General features: G+C 37.7%; 1 protein-coding gene across 1 annotated transcript; it reads left to right on the forward strand.

The window, feature by feature from the left end:
* The first annotated feature begins 320 nt into the window (after window positions 1–320).
* On the forward strand, window positions 321–3,845 carry LOC130836227 (olfactory receptor 7G2-like). The gene is made up of 2 exons (XM_057708297.1): window positions 321–367; window positions 2,876–3,845. Exons 1-2 carry the CDS (start codon window positions 321–323, stop codon window positions 3,843–3,845), a joined length of 1,017 nt encoding a protein of 338 aa, XP_057564280.1.
* Window positions 3,846–14,385: the final 10,540 nt, after the last annotated feature.

Here is a 14,385-nt window from a genome sequence, read left to right on the forward strand (position 1 = left end):
AAGACTCGATGGTAGTTAAAATTAAGGAGGCAGGACTATATGTATCAACATTAACCAAAAAACAAATCAAATAAGAAACCCAATTGCAAATGACATGTACAGTATAGTTCTGTTTACATAAAGTGTTTACAATGCAAAACTATGCAGTTGTTTATGAAAAAAAATACCAAATAAAATGAAAAGTTTAGAGGAATAATGCATATCAAATATCAACTTAATGCAATGGTTCCTTTGGGGAAGGAAAAAGATCAAGCATGTGTAAATGTATGATGTGGGAGCCTTCAAATATAACTATATTATTTATCACAATAAAAATACCTATGGTGAAGGAGGAGGATGAAGTGTGTGAATTTGATAGTGTTGACTGGTGAGTGCCCAGATCTTAACTTTTATTTCTGTTCATCTTTAAAAATAGACTATTTTTACAACAGTTTAAGTTCATAGAAAAATTGAGCAAAAGGTAAAGAGACTTCCAAGATATACCTTACCTCTATATATGAATAGCCTCCCTATTATCAACATTCTCAGTACATTTTCACACTTGCATAATATATAATAAAAATATACATACCTATGAAGTCTGAAAATGTTTAAAAATTTCTCATGCTCTAGACTTCATATCATACGAACATTTCCCTCTTGCAAGTTTTCATTGCTTGCATTTTTTTCTTTTTTTTTTTTTTACTAATTTTTATTGGAGTATAGTTGCTTTACAGTGTTGTGTTAGTTTCTGCTGTAAAGCAAAGTGAATCAATTACATGTATGCATATATCCCCTCTTTTTTAGATTTCCTTCCCATTTAGGTCACCACAGAGCCTTGAGTAGAGTTCCCTGTGCTATACAGTAGGTTCTCATTAGTTATATATTTTATACATAGTAGTGTATATATGTCAATCCCAATCTCCCAATTAATTCCACCTCCCTCCCTCCTTGATATCCATAAGTCTGTTCTCTACATCTGGGTCTCTATTTCTGCTTTGCAAATAATTTCATCTGCACCATTTTTCTAGATTCCACATATAAGTGATACTATTCGATATTTGTTTTTCTCTGTCTGTCTTACTTCACTCTTTATGACAGTCTCTAGGTCCAACTACATTTCTCTGCAAATGGCGCTATTGCATTCCTCTTTATAGCTGAGTAATATTCCATTGTATATATGCACCACATTTTCTTTATCCATTCCTCTGTTGAGGGACATTTAGGTTCCTCCCATGTTCTGGCTCTTGTTAATAGTGCTGCAATGAACATTGGGGTGCGTGTAACTTTCTGAATTATGGTTTTCTCTTCATTGCTTTTATTGATTCTATATCTAATTTGTATTATTATTTCATTTTAATTGTTGTATGTCCATGCCAGACAAATACTGATATCATTGATTACTCCTTTCTTTCTTTTCTGCATGACCAAGATTCTCAGAGGGAATTTCAGCACATAAATTCTCCCCTAAAATTTGCAATTATCAGGCATAGGATGTTCTCTTTTTCCTTGCTCGTTTCTCAAATTTCCTTATCCCAGAAATATACAAGGTGTCATTGTTCATGGCAGAAATATCAGTAGAGAAAATGTCTAGCACTGTGCTGGCTACATTTGTCTATTTATTTCTCATTATTGCAACATCCCCATGAAGTTTTATGAGTGTTCCCATTACGTAATGAGGACACCGGGCTACTCATACAGTTGAACAAGTTACCCCTTTCACAAAGCAAGTGCTGGAGCCTGGGTTTATTTCAGAGTTTTGAGTCTAAGAACTATTCCATGTGATCTAAGAACTATTCCATGTGATAAGTGTTGTCAAGACCACCTTTGACCTAGGAGAGGAAGAACCACTGTATAGGGTTCTTCTGCTGTATAGGGACACTCCTACTAGGATGTTTGATATTAGTGTTATTTTATAAAACTCTTTCTTCTGAAGACCAAAAAATTACTGCTATTTTCTTCTGTATGGTTAAGGAGCTTATGCATTCAGATTTTCCCTCCCATTCCTATTCATAAAAAAATCATATGCTACTTATTACCTTATGCTAATTTGAATTACTGAATATCAACAACAAGTAATGAATTACCATGTTAGCTACGGAATTACTGCTAAATTGTTAGGTGTGATAATAGCATTGTGGTCAATTTAAAAAGTCATAATTTGTTAGAGATACAGATAATAAAAAGTGCAGATTTGTGGCTGAGATTTGATTTTAAAACTTCTGACTCACCCCCAGCCAAAAAAAAAAAAAAGTGGGGGAGAGGGTAAGTAAGGATTAGGTATAAATGAAAAAAGAAAGGCAAGTGTTGATAGTTACTGAACTAGGTAAAAATATAAGAGAATCCCCCCAATTGTGTGTACCTTTAAAATTCTTCATAATAAAGACAAACTATCAAAAACAATTCATGTGCTGCTTATTACCTTAAGAGAGTAACTTCCTTGATGATGAGACAGTTCATAATTTTATTCTTATATTTCTCTTTGTTTGAAAATGTGGAGTAATTCAGAAGAAATACAGCAACATCTTCTTAATTCTCAGCACTTGCCACTGTGTGAGATTATCAGTGCTCAATAAAAAATTGATTAAGTATAAGTGGAGGGAGAAATAAGCAGAGGAAAAGATTCAAATATTCACCTGGGTTCATATACAAATGAGTGTTTTTCTAGAGCTGTGGCTTTCAAAATTTGTTTTATGGCAGAATCATCTGGAGAACTTATTAAAACACAGATTGTTAATCATGCCTCAACTTTATCATCAGTGAGTCAGGAGCGGGACCCAAGAATAGATATTTCTAAAAAAGTTCCCAGGTAATTTTCATGCTGCTGCTTGTCCAAGGATTATACAATTTTATTGTTTCTCCACTCAATATTTTCCATCAGATTCATCCATAACAGGGAATCAGGAAACCAAACAGATGTTTCAGATTTCCTTCTCCTGGGACTGTCAGAAGATCCAGAACTCCAGCTTCTCCTCTTCATCCTGTTCCTGTCCGTATACATCATCACTGTTCTTGGAAACCTGCTTGTCATCCTGGCTGTCAGCTCCAACTCCCACCTCTACACTCCCATGTATTACTTTCTCTCAAATCTGTCCTTTGCTGACATCTGTTTAAGCACAACCACGATCCCAAAGATGCTGGTAAATATCCAAGCACAGAATCAGAGCATCACTTATGCAAGCTGCCTCACCCAGATCTGCTTTGTCCAGTTATTCACCTGTTTGGAAAATTTTCTTCTTGCTGTTATGGCCTGTGATCGCTATGTGGCCATTTGTCACCCCCTGCGGTACATGATTATCATGAACCCTCATCTCTGTGTTCTGCTGGTTCTACTCTCTCTGCTCTTTAGCATTGTGAATGCCCTGCTTCACAGTCTGATGGCATTGAGGCTGTCCTTCTGCAGAGACCTGGAAATCCCTCACTCATTCTGTGAACTTGCTCAGGTCATCAAGCTGGCCTGTTCTGATACTCTTATCAACAACATCTTGATATATTTTGCAGGTAGCTTATTTGGGAGTGTTTCTGTCTCTGGGATCATTTTCTCATATATTCAAATTGTCTCCTCTGTTTTGAGAATGCCATCAATGAGTAGAAAATATAAGGCTTTTTCCACCTGTGGGTCTCACCTCTCAGTTGTATCCTTATTCTATGGGACAGCTCTTGGGGTTTACATTAGTTCCGCAGTTACTGAGTCTTCCAGAAAAATTGCAGTGACCTCAATAATGTACACTGTGGTCCCTCAAATGGTGAACCCATTTATCTACAGCCTTAGAAACAGAGATATGAAGGACTCTTTGAGGAAATTCATGGGTAGGTTGCCTTTTTTCTCTGTGATTGCATCATCTTTTAGGGGCTTAGTTTTCTAGAGTCAAAATGATAGGAATTCTAGGTGAATCAGAATGCTTGATTCTTCCATCATACAATTCCTCTAAAATGACTAGATAAATCATGTTTAGACCATTGTAACTTGGGCTCAGAACCTGACTTTACTTTTAGTCTAATTCTGTGATGTTTGACACAATATTTCAATTCTCTATAGCCTGTTTCTTTGCTCATATCCTGTCTGAGCCAGGAGTTCTAGTTTTAGTGACTTTTGTTTGTGATGATTCTCAGAAAAAGAAAGTTGTAGGAGGAGGATAGAATGGACAAAGTGTTGAAGGAAGCAATTGTCCTACATAGAGACTAGCTCCTACCTGGTTCCATGGCTAGAGCCATGACAACTGCTCCCAGAGTTATCCCTCCAGTAGGGCAAGAGAAGTGAGCTCACACCACAAATTAGTAATTAGTAATACCAGTCACTGGTATTCTGAAGCACCATTAGCATCCACTATAATCAGTTTCATTATCTATAAAGTTATCATCCTTAGTGTTTGAGGTGATTATGAAATATTTCAACTTTCTCAGTGGGGAAATTTTAGTTCTGATAAGGAAAAGAAATCCTTATTCTAATGTGATCAAACAATAAAGAACATTATCTTTCATTATAAAGACTTCAGAGGGAGTCAGGAACAGATAAGGTGCCTCCCACATAAGGTGACTTTGTCCTAAGATTTGTTCTCCACAGGGTTCACCAGTAGGTGGTAGCAAATGAAAGTGTCACACATGATGCCCAGAGAGAAAATTGACTTTCCTTCCCTGAGTCAGTTTGTAATAGACCTTCCTGTGGAGTCCACCAGAACATCTCTGCAGTGAGTCTGAATAGTAGCCCTGAAAACACAACCCAATCTTCCTATCTTGTGAGTATTAATTTATATGATAACAGGGTGAATGTTACTTATTTGGATAAAGGGTCTTTGCAGTGAAGGAGTTTATCCAAGATTGTCTGGATAGCCTTTAAATTTAATCACATGTATCCTTATAAGAGAGACAGAAATAGAAAAGACACAGAGAAAAGGAAGGGGAAACATCTCCATGGAGATAGAAATTGGATTGATGAGGCCAGTATTAGATTGTTTGTATCTGACCCATTTTGCCCTACAAAATTATCATTTTCATTGGACTCTAGTACATCTTGTTACCATCCTTGTATGTGTTGCTATACACTTTATTAAATGAATTTGCTTCTTTTTGAGTTTGTTAAAGTTTAAACTTAATAAATCAATTTGTGTTCTGTGAACACCATTCTATTTTCTGCTTCTATGAGTTTGACTATTTTAGATTTCACATATAAATGAGATCATACAAGAAAAAAAATGAGATCATACAGTATTTAACTTTCTGTATCTGGCTTAATTCACTTAGCATATATTCTCCAGATCCTTCCATGTTGTGACCAATGATGGAATGTGTTTCTTTTTTAAAGCTGAATAATATTTCATTGTGTATGTGAACAACATTTTCTTTAATCATTCATCCATTGACAGGCATTTAGGTTATTCCCATATCTTGAGCATTGTGTGAAGTCGTTCCACTAATCTTGAAATTAATTTCCTTACCTGCTTGAAAGAACTTGTCAATAAAGCTGTTTAGCACTGGTGGTGTTTTGTGACAAGTTATATTATTAATAAATTTAATTTGCTTTAGTTTTCCAAAATGATTTGCTCTCTATTTCTTTTTTTTCCACCTTTATTGGAATATAATTGCTTTACAGTATTGTGTTAGTTTCTGTTGTAGAACAAAGTGAACCAGCTGTATGTATACATATATCCCTTATCCCCTCCCTCTTGAGCCTCCCTCCCACCCTCCCTATACCACCCCTTTAGGTCTTCACAAAGCATCAAGCTGATCTCCCTGTGCTCTGCAGCAGCTTCCCACTAGCTATCTATTTTACATTTGGTAGTGTATATATGTCAATATTTATTTTTGAGAGTAATATGTTCAGCTGTATTGGCACTTAATCAAGACCAACACTTCCACTTGTGTACAGAACTCATCATTCTTGCATACTTTAGAAGAGAGTTCTGATAATTCTCCCCTCTCTCTTCTGCATCACCCACTTCCCTCTTTGATTAGTTCATATCTAATAGCAATAAATATATATGAATTTCTCTTAAAAAACAAAACTGTCTCTGAACTCCACAATCTGTTTTAGTTTCAACCACATTTCTATGCTTCCTGCATTGCAAACTACCAAAAGAGTCCTTATATTCTCTCTGCTATTTTTCCCATTTCTTTGCTTTTATTGAATAAATATTGTATGTAACATTGTGGAAACAAGGTATACAGTGTCACTTTGATACATTTATATATTGTAATATGATGCCCTTGTAGTGATATTTATCATACTACATAATTATAGTAGAGTGATATCTTTCTATATTGTACTTATTAATGTTTTTGAAGTGAATAGGATTAAAGAGGTAAAGAATGGCATTGCAATACTGTCTTCTTGTGAGTTGGTTTTCAAATAATGTATCTTGAAAACTATAGATTAACAAAGGTCATATAAAAAGAATGGTCATGTTGTAAAATAAATTGATAAACATGAAAGTGGAAGTCTTTAAAGGTAAAAAGCTTTTAAGTGAATGTTAACATGAATGTCATGGATGCCTTTAAAGTTATGGTAAAAATCTAACCAAATTTACTGAGTTAAAACAATCCTGCATCCCTTTTAGTGGCATTGTGCATTATACAAGTCAATTTAAAGCATAGAACCATCATTTCAACTCACAGTCCCCTAAATTGAAGGAAGTGTACACTGCAACTACTATCATAAAATTGGGAAAAGTTATGTATAAAGCTCTGAAGAGGGAGTAACAAATCTATCTGTATTGCTTGCATTCAGATTTAATAGAGACTAGATTAGAATCTGCTGTGTAAAACATAGAAGGCAAAAATTAAGATTTAGGAAACATTCAATGACTCTTAATTAAGAAACAACCCTGGTGTATTTGTATTTTTTAAATTCTTAGGTATATTTATAAATACATTATTTATACCCACATACATAAAGAATGATTTCCCACCTAAAAATGGAATCAGTTTTCTTGATACCATTAATCAGGTAGAGATACCTTCATTTGTACCTTAGAAAAAATAAATTGGGAATTCACTAGAGAAGAATGCATGTACATGTGTCCAAGGTATGTGAAATGGAGGTGGTCAGAACAGGTGGAAAGAAGTAGATGATGTACACCTGGCCTCAGAGGGCCAGATATTAGGCATCATGAATTCTTCTCTTCTACTGTTTTGGTCTTTAAGGATTTTCTCTGTCCAGGGACTAGTATAATACTAAAATTCCTTGTCTAAATTGAGGTAGGAGATAGAGGGGACCCTGGGATGGACAGCTGGTGTTTGTCAAGTGGAGTAAAATTGAAGCCTTGTTTTCCCTTGACACTCCAAGGACAAAGTTAGTGGCAAGAGTTGAGCTCTGCTGAAATAAAGAAATAAGATGCTACTCCTGAGGTCAAGGAAAACTTCCCTGTCTGCACATGTTCAGGAAGGCTCTTCGGGCGTCAAAAAAGGAGAGGGTACCACCCCAAAATAGGTGATGCCAAGATGCCCACAGGCCTCTGCTGTGGGATCCATCTTAGCAAAAATTTGTGCATGCATGTTGGGGAGGGTCCTAGGACAGGCCAGGTGTGAAAAAAGAAACAATACAATTGTCCAAAGGTAAACAAAGACCCAGAAGAACCATCCTATATGTGATATAAATCACTTCTTTACCATGCACTCCTACTCATTGGGGGGACGCCCACACCCTTTCTCTCTGGGTGTGTATCTTTGCCTTGTTTCTGTCTTAAGTAAACAGTTTCTCTGTGTGCTCTCGCACTTTTTGTGTTGTATTTTTAATAATAAAACTCTATACCGGTTTTTACAATTTTTGCCTCCTTGAGAAATGCATTTTTCAACGCAGCCAAGAACCAGGGAAACTTTGCTTCTAGCCTCTAGCCCCTGGTGGACTAGCAGCTAGGATTCCTGGTTTTCATCCAGGCTATCCAGGTCCAATTCCTGGCCAGAGAACTAAGATCCTGATTCAAGCTACCGCTCACTGCTCTCTCTCTCTGAGATCATTATTAGGAAGTTTGGATATGGAGTGCCCAGGCATATAGAGATTGCAAAGAGTCTGCCTGTGACCACCTTACTCCATAGCCCTTACTCTGTAAGGAAGCAGCGCACCTGAAGCTCCTCTCAGAGATGGTCCCTCTTATCTGCTGCCTCACTTAGTCTGTCTGCCCATCCGGAGGAGAGATCTTCTGTCTTCAATATCTAAGTGAGATTTTTAGCACCATCTCAGTGATGCCAGCCCAGTAAACCCCAAACCCCCATACCTTGGGAATGAGGGCAGCTATTTTACTACAATTTTATTTAGGTGATGCAGTGAGACTACATGCACAAAAATTATCGTAACCAAGTCCCCCATGAAATTGCTGTCTGTCTTCTTGATATGTCTTGTATACATTTGTACCAATTCCTACACAGTTTCATTCTGCTGGGCTCCTACTCTCTCTGCACAACAGCAGTGTCAGTCTTCCTATAGAGGAGAAATCTGCCCCTTCTCAAACATAATGACTGCTATAAAATTATCTGACATTTATTTCATATTCTTTGGGTGGTAGTGAGCCAGGGGTTTGGTCTTCACCATTTTCTTATTTCTGATTGTTGATACCCCACAGTATGGAAGAGCATTGCATTGTCCTTGTAGCCATGCTGGGAGGGCTTAGGAACAGAAGTGGAGACCCAGAGAAACTCTGCAGGTTGCTTTCCAGGTCCACCTTTCTCTCTCTCTCTCTCTTTTTTTTTTTTTTGGCCATGTCACTCTGCTTGTGGAATCTTAGTTCTCTGACCAGGGATTGAACCCAGGCCCTTAGCAGTGAAGGCATGGAGTCCTAATCACCAGACTTCCAGGGAATTCTCAAGGTCCAGCTATTTCTCTTTATAAAGCAACCAAGTATTTTAAATAAGAACAGTAAATATATGTAAAATATATATATAGCCACAACTTGTTTCATTTGATAAATAACAAAGATTGACAATCTGCTCCATCAGTTTGGGTATTTTTCATAAAGTAATAAAATAATATACATACAAAATATACTAGTATTGTCTTCCACTTATTTTCTCCCATTCCCATCTTGAATATGATGGTATCCCCCACACATGGTGTTTTACTGTAACTAAAATGCAGTAACCTTCATACCTATCAGTGAGGGAATGTTGAGAGAAATTGGGATATAACAATAAACTGGAATGTTCTACACTAATTAAATTAATGGAGCAGAAGAAAATATATCAACATTAACAAAAAGCAAAGTATGAAAACTGATCATAAAATGCTATGTACAGAAAGGGTCCATTTCATGAGACTTTTAAATGTAAAACAATGATATCGTTTATGGAATAATAATATTAGACATAGTAAAACTTCTGGAGGAATCATCAGGTTTGTATGATGATTGCCCCAGAGAGAGAAAAAAGTCAAGATTGTGCAAATATGTGACATGAGGGCTTCAAATATACCTTATTTCAATATATCTGTTTCAATAAAAACACTGAAGCAAGAAGGGTGAAGTGTATGAATTTTATACTGTTGACTGATAGGTAAGGAGGCCCCATTACACGCTACACTTTCTGAGACACTAGATAATTCATAATGAAAGTAAACATACTAGTGTAGGCTTAAAAATACTTAAAATTTTCTTATGCTATCGACTTTTTGTCATACAAAAATTTTCCTTCTGTAGAAAAACTCATTTGTGTTGATTCATATATCTAATTCATGTTATTTAATTCATTTAATTGCTATGTATGTCATCCTATACCCATGCCAGGTGAATATCTTGATATTCCTTTCCTCTGTACATAACCAAGATTCTCAGTGGGCATTTTAGCAAATAAATTCTTCCCTGAAAATTGCAGTTCTTAAGGTAAGGAAATTCCCTCTCTCTCTCTCTCTCTCTACCCCCCACCCCCGCCAGCCCTCTATCTCTCTTTCTCTCTGTCCCCCTCTCTCTGTCTCTCCCTCTCTCTCTTTTGCCTAGCTTGCCATTACTTCCAGCCTAGGACCGAAACATGCCAAGTGCTAATGTTCATGATAGAAAAAAATCATAACAGGAAATGTCAATATGAGGGTCCCCTGTTCAAATGAGGACACCAGCCTTTTCAATACACTTGAGTTTTCCCCATGCCCAAAGCAAACACTGTAGCTTCACTTAAATTCAGTGTCTGAGTCTATATACTATTGGTGCTGTGAGGTCCAAGTCTGTCTACCCCAAGCGATGGAGAACTATTTGTCTATAAGGACACTCTTGTGAGGACTCCTGATGCCAATGTTATCTTCTAGGTCTTTGTCTTCTGAGGACCGACCAATTGTTGCTATTTTCATCTTTTTTCTTAGGACCCTTGCATTCTATTCTCTATCTCCTTAAATTAAAAAAAAATCTTATGCCACCTAAGGGGAAGGAGTTCACTGAAAACAAGACAGAGGTCAAAATTTCATTCTAATCTATGAATTTGTTTTAAAACATGAAATAATTCTGAAGGAATAATTGTGTGTCTTCTTTAGTTCATCCTCAACATTTGGCACAATGTGTGAGACAAGGTCAGTGCTCTATGAAAATTTGGCTCAATGAGTAGAGGGAAGAGAAGAAGAGAGAGAAGGGGATGGAGGATGATCGTAAGCATAGGGCCAGACCTGAATATTCACGTAGGTTCACCAAATAGATGAGAGAGTTTTTTTCTTCTCTGGTAGCAGTTTTCAACTTTAGCAGAATAATCCAGAGAGTTTGTAAATCATAGATTGCTGGTCCTTATCCCCAGAGTTTATCATGATTAAGACGGGAGTGGGGCCCAATTTGTATGTGTAACAGATTCCCAGCTACTTGTGCTGGCCCAGGGTACATACACAAGTTTCATCAACAACATGAAACCCAGAAACCAAGCAAGAGTTTTGGAATTCATTCTTATGAGACTGACGGAAGATCCAGAACTGAAACCCCTCCTTTCCAGCCTGTTCTTGTCTGTGTCCATGATCACCATCCTGGGAAACTCACTCACCACCCTTGCTGTCATCTCCAACTCCCACCTGCATACCCCTATGTACTTCTTCTTCTCTATCTTGTCCTTCAATGACATCTGTTTCAGCACCACCATAGTCCCACATCTGCTTGTGAACATCCAAGCACAGAGCAAATCAATCAGCTACACAGACTGTTAACTCAGATTGGCTTAGAAAACTTTCCCCTTGCAGCCATGGTGTAAGGCCAGTATATGGTCATATGACATCTACTGAGGTACCTGATCGTCATGAACCCCCACCACTGTGGTCTGCTGGTTCTCCTCTCTTTGGTCATTAGCCTTGCCAATGCCCTGCTTCAAAGTCTGGTGATGTTGTGTGAGTCTTTCTGCACAAACCTCCCACTTCTGTGATATTGCTCAGCTCATCAAGCTGGCCTATTCTGATACCCTCATCAAGAACATCTAGATATATTTGTGATTAGCCTATGTGGGGATACTTCTATTTCTGGAATCATTTCTCTTATACTCAAATTGTCTCCTCTGTTTTGAGAATGCCATCAATGAGTAGAAGGTATAGAGCTTTTTCCACCTGTGGGTCTCAACCTCTTCATTGTTTCCTTGTTCTATGAGACAATGATTGGAGTGTACTTTAGTTATACAATTACAGACTCTTCCAGGAAGACTGCATTGGCTTCAATTATGTACACTGTAGTTCCCCAAATGATGCACCCCTGAGGAATAGGGACATGAACGGAGACTTCAGGAAACTCATTGGTAGCATATATTCTCTTCTGTGACAGTATTGTTTGTTTTGGACTAGATTTTCTGCAATGAGTCAAGGTGACGGAAGTCCCAGGTGAAGCAGAATGCCTCAATCTTCAACCTGCAAGTTCTTCCTCAATGAGTAGGTAACATAATGTCTACAAACATCTCACTTCACTTTGAATCATAACTTTGTTTTTAGCTAGTTTTGTGATGTTTAACAAATGATTTCAGTTCTCTAAGTTCAATGTATTTGCTCAGGTTCCTTAGGAGAAGAGACTGGTGCAGGGCTTCTAGTGTTACTGATTTTTTTGTGTGTGATTTGAGTAGAAGGAAAGTTGTAGGATGTGGAATGGATGGAAGAAACACTGTGGTCGTGTCTAGAGCTTAGCTTCCACCTGATCCCATGGTAGGGCTATGTCCATTGCACTCCAGAGTTAGACCTACAGTGAATCAAGGGAGCTCACATTTTATATCCCAATTTACTAAGTGGTGACATCCTTCACTGGAAAACCATGTCCTTCTGAGAAAATCTTAACATCCACCACATTCATTTTCATTATCTTGAAAACTGGCATAATTACATTATCTCACTGATATGAGATGGTTATGACCGAATTGACTTCATTGATGAGAAAGCTTTCAGTTCTAGTAAGAAAAAGATACCCCAAGTCTAGTATGACCCAACAATAGAGAGTTATCTTTCATTACAGGGCTTTAGAGGTAGGGGATGTACAGAAAGAGTAGAGAGTCATTCAGTTCTCCATGGAGAGTGCTTGCCTTAGAATTCATTCTTGTCAGGGCCACCAGGCAATGGCAGGAAATGCAGGTGTCATACTGAGACATGGTACCAAGAAACAGAAAAGTGCCTGTCCTTTTTGGGGGTAAGTTGTTAATAGATATTTACATGGAGTCAACCAGACACCACCTCTATAGTAGGGTGAAAGCTGGCCCTCAAAACAATATGTTCACACTAGAAACCCTCTAACTTATGCATATTAACTTAAGGTTAAAGGATAATAGTACTGAATTGAAAAACGATATTTATAGAGGGGGAGTTTATTCTGTATTATCTGGGCAGGCCCTAAATGTAAGCCCATGTATACTTTTAAGATAGTCAAGAGCAAAGAAGATACAGAGGAAAGGAGGTGGCAATGTAGCCATGGAGGCAGAAATTGGAGTGATTAGGTCAGTATTTGATCTTCCTTGTCTTACAAGACTGTCATTATCTTAAGACTCTGATGCATCTCTTTAGGAGTCCAGTGTATATGCATACACAATTTATTGAATAAATGTGCTTCCTTTTCACCTTGTTTAAGTTTGAAATTAATGAATAAATTCTTTGTCTCAGTCATTATTCTCATCATTGTTCTTCTGAGATTCTATCATGTTGGTGGGATTAGGAGTTACTTATTTTCAATATTCTCTATTTTTACATTACAGATGGTGACATTTAAAACAGGAAACTTTGGGGATTTCCTTGGTGGTCCAGTGGTTAAGAATCCACCTTCCAATGCAGGGAATGAGAGTTCGATCCCTGGTCGCAGAACTAAGCTCACACATGCCTCACAGAATGGCCAAAAAGAAAATTAAATTAAATTTTAAAATCATAATTAAAATAAAATACATTTGGCCATTAAGTTATCTTGTCCTTTTAGGAGAATTTGGTGGCATAAAATCAGGTATTTTGTCTCTCCCACAATTCCTATAACTTTTATTCATTCCAGAAAACTAAGCTCAAAATAGATAACACAATCACAGAAAAGAAAGTATTATACCAAGGAATTTCCTCAAGGCTCCCTTCATGTCCCTGTTTTTCAGCCTGTAGAGAAAAGGGTTCATCATATGAGGAAACAAAACACACATACTGAAGCCACTGAAATCTTTCTGGAAGAGTCCGTAACTGCAGAACTAATGTACACTCCAGCAGCAGCTGTCCTGTAGAAAACAAAACAACTAACAGATGAGACCCATAGGTGGAAAAAGCTTTACACGTTCTGCCCACTGGTGGCGTTCCCAAAGGAGGAGACAATCTGAGCCTAAGAGAAAATGATCCCAGAGAGAGGAACACTACCTAATAGGCTAAGCCATAAAATATATGAGAATATTATTGCTGAGGGTCTCAGAACAGGCCAGCTTGATGACATGAGCAAGCTCACAGAAGAAGTGGGGGATTTCTAGGTCTCTGCAGAAGGACAATTGCAGTACCATCAGACTGTGATGCAGGGTATTGACAATGCTAATGAACAAGGAGAGTAGAATCAGCAGAACACAGAGTAGGGGGGTTCAAGATAATTGTGTACCTCAAGGGGTGACAAATGGCGACATAGTGGTCATAAGCCATCACTGCAAGGAGAAAATTCTCCAAGCCAACAAACACCAGGACAAAGTAGACCTGGGTGAGGCAGACTGTGTAACTGATGATCTCTTCCTGTACTTTAATGTTCATCTACATCTTTGGGATTGTAGCTGTGATTAAACAGATGTCAGTGAAGGACAGATTGAAGAGGGAGGAGTACATGGGTGTTTGGAGGTGGGAGTCAGAGATGACAGCCAGATAATGAGCAGGTTTCCCAGGACAGTGACCAGGTACATGGCCAGAAGAGGAGGGGATGCACTTCTGGATCATTGCTCAACCCCAAGAGAAAAAATATTGAAACATTGGTTTGAATTTTCAGTCCCATGTTGTTGATAAATCTGGTGGAAAATATGGTGTGAAAATAAAATAAAATAAAATAAAATAAAATG

This window comes from Hippopotamus amphibius, chromosome 15 (assembly GCF_030028045.1).
Source record: "Hippopotamus amphibius kiboko isolate mHipAmp2 chromosome 15, mHipAmp2.hap2, whole genome shotgun sequence".
In the NCBI taxonomy this organism is placed as follows: domain Eukaryota; kingdom Metazoa; phylum Chordata; class Mammalia; order Artiodactyla; family Hippopotamidae; genus Hippopotamus; species Hippopotamus amphibius.

What these genes read in the sequence shown, in the direction of transcription:
- LOC130836227 (XM_057708297.1), top strand. Translation starts at nt 321, where the DNA reads ATGGTGAAGGAGGAGGATGAAGTGTGTGAATTTGATAGTGTTGACTG. An exon ending in GAATTTGATAGTGTTGACTG is followed by an intron (nt 368 to 2,875) that starts GTGAGTGCCCAG and finishes CATCCATAACAG; the next exon opens with GGAATCAGGAAACCAAACAG.